Here is a 12,026-nt window from a genome sequence, read left to right as displayed (position 1 = left end):
TCTTTCAAGTTCCTTAGATGATATGTGTGTATATATATATTTGGAGTATATGGAAGCCTTGAAATGTTACTCCATATCCAAAGCACTTTCTACATTTAAAAAGTCTTTGCTCTAGACAGAGACTACTACCTGTTACTTTATTTTCAGTTTCAGAGGTCTACTGCATTTGTTCCTGGCTCAGTAAGTGGATCCGATGTTGTGAATGAACAATCTCTGGTTTGTCCTACCTTTTAGTGCTGGGAAGTTCCCGCTTCAGCTACCTCAGTTGCTCCACTGTTACCTTTCCTTTGCCAGCTTGCTAGGTATCATGGTGAAGTATTTTTCAGACTAGTTGGATCTGGCTGTGTTGTCTTGTTTTAGTATAAATTAAAATGATGTAGCAAACACTTCTGACAAATACAGCATCATGCTTTATTCTTGGATATTTCAGTAATACGTATTTCATAAACTCTCAGGGCAATAGGATGGCATAGCTTTAGCTGTCCTGCCCAGGCAATTTGTCTGCCTTTGTTAACGTGTTTAGAGGGAAAACTGTGGTATTGCGTTTTCAAGTCCTTTGGAGACTTCTGCACAAAAAGCATACTGCATTAGTCTTAAATGATAAAACTAAGAAAACTTCGTAGTAGAGTTCTAAAATGCACAATGCAGAGGATGAGAAAAAATTCTGTATTCTGGGCAAATTGTTTATAATACAGGGATCCTGAATACTGTTCATTGAAATGTTTGTTCTTGCTATTCAATTCAGATTGTTTAGAAGTTCCACTTTGCCTGTTTGTGTAAAAGCATATGCGTAAAGCTTAATTATCATCTGTTCTCCTTGGTGACGGCCACTCTCCAGTTGCTTGGTTACAATTTCTTCTTTCTTTTTGCATATTGAAGCACTGGTTTTGATTTACAATTCCTCCAAAAAGTAACTAGTTCGGGTAATGTGACCACTTTAATGCTATTACTGCTAGCAATCTTCACCTAATGTGGTTGTGCACTGAAATTAGATGTGGAGCACATATAGGAGCTCTCAATGTTAAATTAGCTGATCAGCTGATGCTTTTTGCTCATGGATTGAAAGAGGAAAGAACTCCTGATACCAGTATTACTGGAATGTTCTGGTGTTGGGAACATGATAGCAAGTGCAAAAATAACCATGGTTTTTGCCTGCAGAAAGTTTTGGGTGATGAATAATACTTGGTATCTTTGGAGAATTTGGAAAAATCCTGCTTGCAATCTAAATATCCTTCATGTTTTATTTTTCTTCTCTCTCTATTTCAGGAAGGTGAAAAGATAATTCAGGATTTTCTTTGTCAAGTGAAAGCGTTGCCCCTGACAGATATGTCAGAAGATGACATCAAAATGAAGCTGAAACAGCTGAGAAATGATGTGTTGGCAAAGAACAACAGTTTTGTGAATGAAATAATTTCCCGAACGCAAGTTATGTCACGAAAGGTGTGAGATCAGGATACAGCTCCTGGAGCATGTTTTACATTGCAGAAACTATCGCTTTCCTGTCTTGTAGCTTTTATACTTTGATACTTGTACTGATTTATGTAGGCATTTTTTTATTGGTTTGTAATTATTTTGTAAAAAATTCTGAGCACATTCTGTGCCACATTCCTGACTTAGTTGCGATTATTGTGTCCTTCTAGAAGTTTTCAATAAAATGCTTTTTCAGTATTGAGAGAATTATTGACTGTACAAACAAAATGCATAATATTTTACCAGAAAAGTATGCTAGAAAGTATAACAATTGTGATGGCATGCGACTACCACAGCCTTGAAAAGCAGCAGCACATACACAAAATCTTTGACCTATACCATGATTTTTTTTGTATGATGCAATTACATTAATTAATTCAGCAAAGTTTTAGTAACACTGTATTAGTGCTCCATTAGAAAAAAAAACATCTAATCCAAGCAATTTGTCATAAAATTTTTGCATGCGTACCAGTGGGCCGGGACAGCAGGATTTTTTTTGTTTGGTGTGTGGATGGTAATGCTCAAGTCAAATACACTACATGCCTGCTCTTTGTGCCTGAGTGGTGATAACTCCTGCATGTTTGGCTGGTTTTGTAATGTAAGCAGACGCAGGGGTGAGGTTACAGTTTGACTGGAACTTCTGATATGGTCATGATTTGTGAGGTCTGTCTACAAAGAAAGAACGCATTGATTTTTATCTAATGTACTCTAGCACTGAGACAGTTTGAAAGCATCCAGATAAAAGTTTATATTCTCTTTGAAATTTGGCATTTTAAATTGTAGCTCAAGAATCCTTTACCTATATTTAAAACTGTCAGTGTTGAAAGATTAATGGGAAGAGGTGTTTTTTGCATGAGATTATAGGAATAAAATCATGCTGAAGATGCCGTGCAAACTCTTGCTGTGTTCAGAGATTGCATCAGTGGGTGTGTGCCGGGGACAGCAGTGCTGCTGTTAATGTTGTGCTATAGCTCTGCGTCAGGGATTATTGTGTTGCAGTGGTCTGCATTTAAGAGTTCCAACAATAGTCATAAAACGTGTGTTGCTCAGCTTGCTGTTGGGTAATGTTCGTTTGTAGTTAGACTAGAACTTGGACCTACTAGATCTGCTTCTCAACAGAGGAAGATAAAGGCTTGTCTGGGAGGTTTGGGTTCTGCATAACACCTTTTTGGTCTTTAAATTAGAATGCATTCTACTTTTAAAGACAAAAATAGACTTGCATTTGCAAACAGCACAGTTGATACATGTATTCAGTAGCTGTGTTTGGAGAAGTGTGTGAATGGAAAAATCTGTTACATAAAGTAATGAAAAATATAGCTGTTTTTGCAAATTCAGTTGGTTCAAGTACAAGCTATCCAAAAATACAGAATTATACATAAAATAGACAACGAGCATCAATTTAGAGGATCAAATACTGCAATGACACACAATTTGTACTGGATCAAATTGCTTTAACTGGTGCTAGAAACAGGCAGTTCTTGTAAGGCACTGTAATGGCTGGTACTTACAGCCTCTTCCTACATACGCTGAGATATCTGTGCTCTGATCAAAGATGCCCTTTGCTCGCTCTCCTGTCCCAAACCATGGGAACAGGCATAAAATCATCAGTGGTTTTCTTTTACGGGAACTTGTCCATTTTCCCCAGGACCCTGTGTGGGCTTTCAGTGTCCATAGCACTCTTAGCCAAGGAGTTCCTCACTAAGCTGTCACCTGCAAGAGGGACTACTTTACTTTGAACCCGAGTCCTAGTTTCATCCGGTGCCTCTTGTTTTTATTAAGTGTCCACTCTTTCCACTCTGGGTATGGTGCATCAGTACAGCATGTCTGCAGTATGCTAAGGAACAGCTGCTTTTATTTTTGTGTTGCAGTTGGAGGCTGATAGAGCTGCTCCCGTGTTACCAGATTTGCCCATCTCTGAGGGTGAAAGCCGTACTTTGTATGTGTTACTCGGGAGCGATGGGCACCCTGACTGGACCAGCTCCAGGCAGCACCTTCTCCTCTGGGTTTCAAAAAGGGAGTTATCTGCACCAAAAAGGATTCAGTTTTTCTCATGCCTTTCAACACTCAAAAGGAAGAAAGGTGCGAGTTAATGGGATTTGAAGACTCATCTTTTCAACTCTCTTCTACACTACGCTTCCCTCCCCTCCAAGTGTACCGCTGCTGCCGGATATAGGCAAGAGGGGATCAGGCAGAGTTTAGTCTCCATATGTCAATGCTGCCTGTAAACTGGGTTACAGGTAGTGTGATTTCATGTGAGCAGGAGGATGGCTATTTTTGCTAGTTCCAATTTAGGTTTTTGTTCAGAAACGTACCTATGAGACAGGAGCAATTCCAGAACTTTTATTATTATTACAGAGCTGTGCCAAGGATGCAGAGATTATCAAAGCTTCAGAACAAAATAATGTAGCTATTGAGGAGCGGTGAGGCCACTTACTGTCAGCCTTGAATAAAGACACAAGTTTCTTTTTGCTCATTCACTTGCTTGAGAAAGCTTGGCACTGAACGCTTACTGCAGGTGTGGTCTTTTTAGTCTATGCTGTTACTGTTCATCTAGAAGGCTCTTCATAAACATAACTGTATTAGATAGGGTAAAAGGAAAGAGCGGACATGACCAAACACTGAAGAAATTCTTTTCCTTTGATCACTTTACTGTTCACCTCTTAGTGATCAGGAGTTCAACCTATTTGTATGCAGGAACGCCTGGTAGCCAGCCTGATGAGGAAACGCTGCGTTTACCTCTTGGGTTGTGGTCAAAAACAAGTGAAGAGCTTGGTGGTCAGCAGGCTCCTGATAGGGTTGGAGGACTCGGGGGTCAAGCTCACAAATCCAGGGAAGGCAGCCTTCCAGCGCTGGGACTCGGCTCTGCCGGTTCCTACTTGTAGCTGTGCAAGTTCATCTCAAATAATAACGCAGTTGGTAGGTGGCTCTGTGTCTCCTCCGCTGGAGAAGAGGTAGTTTTGGAATGAGAAATTGCAGGAACATGACTGAGATGAGTCTTTGCCCACTGGCAGGTGCACCAAAGCTGGCTTGAGGAGACTGAAGCCTCTGAGAGAACTTCAGATACCAGCTCCTGAGAATGAGGCCTGTTACTGGCCTGGGCTTTATTGAACATAACGACTCTGTGCTAGCTCTTAGTGAATGTAGCTGTTCTAGCTTGATAAACACTCTGTTAAGCTGCTGGGAGTGCTTGTGACCTAATTTTTCCAGATTTAGGGAAGGCTGTGCAAGAGCTCATGGCTCTGCTGGAGGAGATGCTGCCTTTGCAGCTCAGCTGAGGTCTGAGGTTGTGTGAGCAGTTTGATCTGATTCGGAACAAGATTAGGATGACAGTTTAAACTGATTTTTGTGGCATTTAATGAGTTTTAAAATATATGGCCAGTACATAGGCCGAGAGATTTCTATGGCTACAAAACAGTGACAATTAACGTTACTACTCTGCAGTGTGACAGATTTATTTGAAAAATCAAGGGAGAACAGTGGTTTCTCTGCATTTGAAGTAGTGTGAGGCCATGCATTGAATGCTTTGCATCTCCCTGACCTGAGAACAAGGAAAACAGGTGGCCATAGGAGCCCGAAGCCTTAAAAGACAGTTGGAAAGGTGCTGTCACCCCTGTGAGATGGCTGCGACCCTCGCAGGTAGAACCTGCCTCTTGATGCTGTTTGCTGAAAAAGCCTTGTTCACAGTTGTGTCTCAGACATTCTTGTTCCTCTCCCAGCCTTGCAGCCACCTCTCCCAGCCTGTTGCCTTCCCTCACTCCTGCCAGGTGTCTGCGCTGTTCCTATACCCAGGGGAGCACCTTGTGTTGCTGCGTTTTATGTAGGTGTGTCTCTCAGCTACCAGCAATGCTTGTTATCCTTTGCGTGGGCTGGGACAGGGGTCCATACATCCCTGCATGTGCTGCTTTGCCAGACAAGTTGAAAGGGGGCAACCTTGGCTGTTGGAAAGGGAAGTGACAACTTCTAATCGATCTCAGCGGCAGCCAGGACTTACCCTCCTGACACGGGATCCCCTGCTGCCTGGGCCAGCAGTGGTGGCTGTAGCTTAAAGGAAAGAATACCATAAAGCAGATGGCAGACTGTGTTTGCTCCAGCAGCTGGAGTGAGTAGCACTTTTCTAGAGGTGAGAAAATGTATTTGCTTTTTCGCTATCATGGAAAAAGGTGCTTTGGCACCTGGGTTGAGCTGCTGGATGCTTGTGGCAGTTTCCGTAAGGATGTAATTGTTCTGTCCTTGTAGGGACAGTTGGAAAGCTGAAAACAGCTGTGCTAAACAATGTGAGTAGATAGCCTGTGCTTATGAGAACATTTCTCCTGCTGATCCACCTGGTCCTGCTGCATTCTGCAAAGTCATTTCTTGTCAGGGCAAGGCGCTCATACTAGGGGCAGCTTCCATTTGCTGTCTCTCTCTCTCTCTCTATATATATATATTTTTTTTTTTTTTACAAAAAGGAGACAACTGTTCCTGTGTGGGTCACTCTGTGCTCTGGCAATGGGCCCAACTGCCATGGCAAACATGAGACCTTTAGCCTGAGCAGGGAGGGCTCTTGCAGATCACTCTGGCAAACTGGTCCCATCTCCAGTCTGCTGCTGGACCATGCAGTGGGGGAGGCAGGATGCCTAAAGAGTGTCTGCGCCTGCCTGAATTTGCTGGTTTATACCCTGAGGGATGCAGATTTTTTTCATATTGAAATTCTGAAATAGTATCTTGTCTTCTCCTGTCCTGTATCTTTCTATTTGTGCATAGAAATAGTATAGAACTTCGGGGAAATATTCCCAACCATGGGCTTTAGACCAGAGCTTGAGTGTCTTTTCAGCATGCCCTCTGGTTCCCCTTGTGTGGCTGATTCCACACCACTGTGCTGCCTCTGACAGCAGAGTCCAAGCTTGTAAACCTCTGTGCACCCACCCGACCCCATCCAGAGCTGCCCAGGGACCTGCTGTTGCTCCACAGGGGCAGCAGGGCTGGCGCTGGTAGGGAGCTAGAGAGAGCCCAGCAAACCTGGCTGTGTGCTGTACCTCCTCCCCAGGGTCTGTGGTTCCGACAACAAAACACTCTCCAAAGGATCAAACACGTAGCTGTCGTCACAAGCCTTGCAAGGAATGACGAGGTGTGTCACCATAGTGCAAGCCTTGCAGGTTTTAGGTGATCATTGGAAATGCCCTTTAGAAGCAATTCTTTTCTCCCTGACTATTTTCAGTAACTCTTCCTCATGTCTTTCTGCTGTAGGTTGTTGATGACTTAAATGTTCCTTCCTTGGTTTTCAGGGTCCCAATGTAGTGGTGAGTAGTTTTGTTACGCTTTGATGTGCTAGTGAAGAAGGTAAAAGTAAAAATCAAGCTTCATAACAACGTTCAACCTCCAAATTACCAGCCAGATTTTTCTGATGCTGATTTTAGTGTGGATGCTGTGGCTGTACAAAGTCTTTTCTTTTTTGCTGTGACCTGGGAAGCCAGCATAGGAATTTTGGTTTCTATACGCACCAATTGTTCCTCTTTTCACCTTGGGCAGTAAAACATTTTCAAGCTCATGCTCTCTTTCAGCTTGCAGTAGGTCATCTCTCCTATCTTCATTCTGCTGTAGCATTTATCATTCGATTCAGAGACACTGGGATGCAGTGTAACAATTCATTCGCGTATTAATAGAGATCAATGACATTAAAAGGGAAAAAAAAAAAAAAAGCCTGCTTGCTTTGTGCCTCTGTTCTTTATAAAAGGATGTGTATTGAAGTGCAAAAGCCCAGTGATCTGGGTGTGGGAGGGGCACATGAGCTCTGTGAGATGCTCCCTCTTTCTGTGGATATCCGTCCACACTGAAACTCAAGAAGCACCCTGAGTTTAAAAACAAAACCAAACAAGCTTCCTAGCCCACCAGCTGTGCACGAGCCTGCTGAAGGTACCATCTTCACACAAGTCCCAACCTTGGTGTCTTGGCAGCTTTGCCATGAGGGATGCTGGTCTCCCAGGGTGCCAGATGTTGCACGCATCAGCAAGGGTGAGAGAGGGTTTGGGGAGGGGGGTTGCAGTAGGTATCTTGTTACTCCACCTCCAACCAGGAAACAGAGCACCTGGATCCACCTCCTTCCATGCAGAAAGCACAGGAGCTGCCAGCGTGGTTACTTAATTTTATGTTGGTTGCTGTGACAGTATCCTGAGCACTGCAAAGCCAAACAACTGGAACAAACCTCACAGCAGGGCTTGGCTGTCAGGCAGCTCTGCGCTTCTCCGGGCTGGCACAAAAGCCCGAGCCTGCAGTAGTGGCTGCAGAAGCTGGGACCAGCTACCCGGGGCAGCTCCGGTAGCGCTGACTCCGTGGCGTCGACTCCTTCGGTCCAATTTGGGGCACCCTAGTCAGGGTAGGAGCCCTGGTCCCCAGCACGTGTTCTTTCTCTGCAAGGGCTCTTGAAGATGCTATTTCAGTGGCCCACTGATATTTTGTTCTAGTTATTACATTAGTTTAAACAAAGAGACCAAAAACACCTGTTTGAGATTTCCCCAGAAAATGAGTAGCTCTTATTAAGCAGGTGGTGGACTGCCAGCACTATAAAACACTTAAAAGACTGGGTAGCTTCCTTAAAATATTTGGTCCTCTCAGGGGGAAGTGTGGCCTCTCCAAAATGCTGCTGATGCAGGAGGCACTGGGCAGACGTGCTCTGCGGCTCCCATAGGACTCCAGCTTGGACCTGCCCACCCTGGAACAGCAAAGCTGACTCACAGTTCAGCAAAACAGCAGCTAGAGCAGAGCTAAACTGCTTCTAGACCATCCATGTCTTGCTCCTAGTCATCTGATACACATTTTCACTTATAGTAGCATTTTAATGGCCTTTTTTTTTTTTTTTTTCCAGGGAGGAAATCAATTTGCAAAAGGGAAATCTTGCAGAAGCCCCTCTTTCTGTGCTGCAGGGGCTGGATTTCAAGCACAATATGTTATGGTGCAACACTGGTTATGAGAAAACTGCAGAGATGTTTATCTTTCTGCTGTAGAGAGGCGCAGGATTAGCTCTCCATAATCTCTATTGTGAAAGAGATGTGTTCATCTGGTGTGAATCGGGGGCACTGCATGAAGTAAATAGGTTTTCTCCTGAGATTAGACTGGCTGTTGATTTGGCCCATGGATCCATGCTAATGCTGTTGTGCTCTTAGTAGTTCTCAATGGTTTAATCTCTCTCTCTCTCTCTCTCTCTCGTGTATTTTTTCTGTAGATAAAAGTGTGATTTTCTTGCAGGAAAACTTGGGAAGCTGATGAACATCTTGCTCATTAGTATTGCAAAGTTCAGCTTCACTGATTTTTTTTAAGGGATTCCAGCCATGCAGTGAGAACTGGCCCCCCATCATGACTAGATGTTCACATTTATTCTGTGCACATGGGAGAAAATAAAACCATCCAAGTCTTCGCTGCACGTCCTGCACATCCTGAAGAATGCACTTCTTAGGATCTCCCTTTTCCTGTTTCCCCTGCCAAAGGAAATCAGGTAAGGCATCAGGCTGCTTGAAGATGTTTCATGTGAACATGAGGGGCTTTTGGGGGGTACGTTAACCAGTGCAGTGATCTGACATTTGCAGATAATGCCTAAAAACTTCCTCTTTGGCACTTCCAGGGGGACAAGGTGGCATGTGAGGAATGCCTGGTACGAGCCCCAGAGCTGCCGCGCCTGCCCCAGGAGCTGTGGGCACGGCACCCGGCCAGTTTCCCTCCAGGGAGAATTTTGGCCACCAATACATGGTGTAGTGGCCACTGGGCTGCCCGCAGCTGGCCGTGACCCAGCCACCCTCTAAACCGAAGGGAACCTGGTACAACTGCTGCTCTAGGGAACGGTAGGGTCTCTTGCTTCTGTTCTTTTCAATTCAGAGCTTAAAAGCAGTGTGTAGTACTGTCCTGGGAGCCAGCCTGCTATCGACTTGGTACAGAGCTGATCTTCAACCCAAGAGAGATTTGGGCACGTCTTTTGGTTCAGGTGTGATGGGGGGGGCTGTAGGTACGGGAGAACACAATGTGTCTGCATCAGGGTGGCTCTGAAGTTTCAGCCTGTACCACGTGTGCAAACAAAGTGGGGTGCTCTGGGGGGTGTGTGGAAGTAGGCTAATTTCAGCCTCCATATTCATCACCCCACAACATTAAACTGCTGTGAACACACAGGGGTTACTCCTAGCTCCAGGCTGTGGTTTGGAGAACCCTTAATGGGAACTGCTATTTGTTCTTGACTCGTTCTGGCTCAGTCCACTAGACAAGATCTTCTTGGTTAATTGAGAAGAAGAAAGAAGGAAAGTGGTAATTAAATGAACATATCAAGCATGCACAGCCACGGGCCTCTTGACTTCTTGAAAAAATCCTCATTGTAATATACTGTAAATGCAGCAATTTGCCCAAATGGGGTGGAGAGCAGGAGGGACCTCCTGGTATGGCACCCAAAAGCAGATGTGCGTGGAGAGCAGGTCTCTCAGCAGCTCCCGACAGAGGCAATACCGGCACAGAGAACCTGAAACCATCTATCTTAATTAAATTACATATTGATCTCCTGTTGGAATGTAACAAATTCCACTGCTTCAGAGCTGTAAGCCAGAAGCGAACCACATCAGTGGCTCTGACAAACGTATGGGTAATTCGTTGCCTATCCCTTGCTGCTCTTCCCAGAGTTAGAGGAGGTGGCATGTTGTAGCAGTCACATAACCAAATACCTGGTTATGTGGAAATTAATAACCCCTTGTGTCCTAGGGCTGTAGTGCTTCATCTAGATGTGTAATGCAAGCGGAACAGACGAGCTACGCACGCTGCATGATGCAAAGAAAGCCCCTCTTTTACATTTATTTTGCCAGGCCTGTGGGGGCTGGTTTTCACCCATCTACCGCCTGTGATGGGCTGTGCTGCTGGCGGGGGACGATGGGCATGGTTTTCTCCTGCCTGGGCTCTGCTCCTCCCTCCGCGCCCAGGAGACCCCGCTGCAGCACAGCTCACCAGCCAAGGGGTTCGCCAACGCTGGCCGTGTTTTCTGCTGACCAGGGCCACTGTTTTCCAGCTTGGATTCATCTGCTGGCGTAGAGTTGCTGTGCTGGGGCTCAGCTGCCTGGAGGAAAGTGAGGTTTTAGCTGCCAGACCAGCTTGGGTCCTGAGGGTCTGTGCAGCCGGGGCCTAAGCTGGGGAAAGCACCTCCTCACACCCCTTCAAACCAGCCCTGGATGCTCTCAGAAAGGTGTATTTTCTTACCTCTGAACATCTATTTCCCTGCCACAAAACCAGAGCTAACAGTGATCCCCGTTTCCAATCGCTCAGCTGCTGATCAGGTCCTAGAGCAACGAGCAGTGCAAAAATAGAGAGAAATAATGCTAAAAATAACTTTTGTCCTCTGAAAAGGGGAGCTCAGCTCTAGCACAGCTGTTAACCTAAATGACTTTGGGAGGCCAACAGCAAACAACTGGGGCTCACCCTGCTGAGACAGTATAAATAGAAATCAGCTGCTTGTGGCTTTAATTGCAGAGTGAAACACACTTGCTAGTGCAGGAGATGGCTGCTAATCTTTAAAAAAAGTTGTAAAAATTTACTGGTCATTAGGGCTTGTGTGTTTCTGCTTGATGTTCAGTTTGTCAGTTGGATTGTCTCTATCTGCGGTTCATTATCCCCCACCTCCCCTAAAAGACAGCAATCTCCCATTATGAAGTCTGCCTAAGTATGATCTTGATCCAAATGGGGAAATTTAGTCTGGAAAATGGATTGCAACACATCTGGTCTACAGGGAACAGGTGACCATTAATGCATTTGACAGGGAGATAAAAGAAACCTCCATAACCATCAGTCAGGGTGGTTTGGGAAACCTTCCCATGGCTGTAGGGGTTGAGTGCCTTGCTTAGCTTTGAGATGGTACCTGATACGTTTGGTTGCTGAAGGAAGGGATGTTCTTCTCTGCTTCTTCTGCAGTTAAGTGTATTCCCAAATGCAGTGTGCTGCTTTCCACTGTATCAAGTATGTGTGCAAATGGACAACCAAAATTCCTCTGGTTTTAGCACCATGGAATCAAATAGAGAAAGAGGGAGGAGAGGATGAGCTCATCCAAGAGGACCATGTGCTTAAACTGTGATGGTACAAATGGAGAACCACAGGGTTTTCACTTCATATGCTACAGCCTGCTTGATTTAGCTGCTCTGGGAGTTAGTGACAAAACTTGCATCGATTTGACTAGAGCAGGATGAGGTCACTGCCTGCTTGTGTGATGTTTTAATTCTCACTTCTCTGTGTACTGAAAACACAAGCCCTGAAGCCTTTGAGGCTGATTGGAGTCCTAAACCTGAAGACTGAGGGAAGACTGCAGCACCGTTACCCAGGATCTTACTGCAGGGGACTGGCAGGGGGTTGGCACAGAGACCACCACTGAAAGAATCTCAATTACACGTCAGTCTTTAATTAGGCACCAGGAGAGCTGCCGTATACCAGACCCCTTTATATCCACTGTGCTGTCACCTCCCTGTTTCCCCCTGACTTTGTGGCTGCAGCCTTTCTTCTCCATCTCATCGTTACCTGTCCCTCGTTATCGTCCCTTCCCCTGCACGGCGGTAGCGTCGATGTTGGTT

At 45.1% G+C, this 12,026-nt stretch overlaps 1 protein-coding gene across 1 annotated transcript in view; it reads left to right on the top strand.

Moving 5' to 3' along the window:
- MSH2 (mutS homolog 2) overlaps positions 1–1,668 on the top strand; it is a 55,074-nt gene extending 53,406 nt beyond the window's left edge. The window contains exon 16 of the mRNA XM_032989318.2: positions 1,267–1,668. Within this exon, the coding sequence (XP_032845209.2) occupies positions 1,267–1,446 (180 nt within the window). The 3' untranslated portion in view covers positions 1,447–1,668. The remainder of the gene's footprint in view (positions 1–1,266) is intronic.
- The last annotated feature ends 10,358 nt before the right edge of the window (positions 1,669–12,026 follow it).

Source organism: Tyto alba, unplaced genomic scaffold, assembly GCF_018691265.1.
Source record: "Tyto alba isolate M040663 unplaced genomic scaffold, T.alba_DEE_v4.0 Super-Scaffold_16, whole genome shotgun sequence".
Lineage (NCBI taxonomy): Eukaryota > Metazoa > Chordata > Aves > Strigiformes > Tytonidae > Tyto > Tyto alba.
The sequence above is the reverse complement of the archived record's forward strand: the minus strand, read 5'-3'. Positions and strand labels throughout refer to the sequence as shown.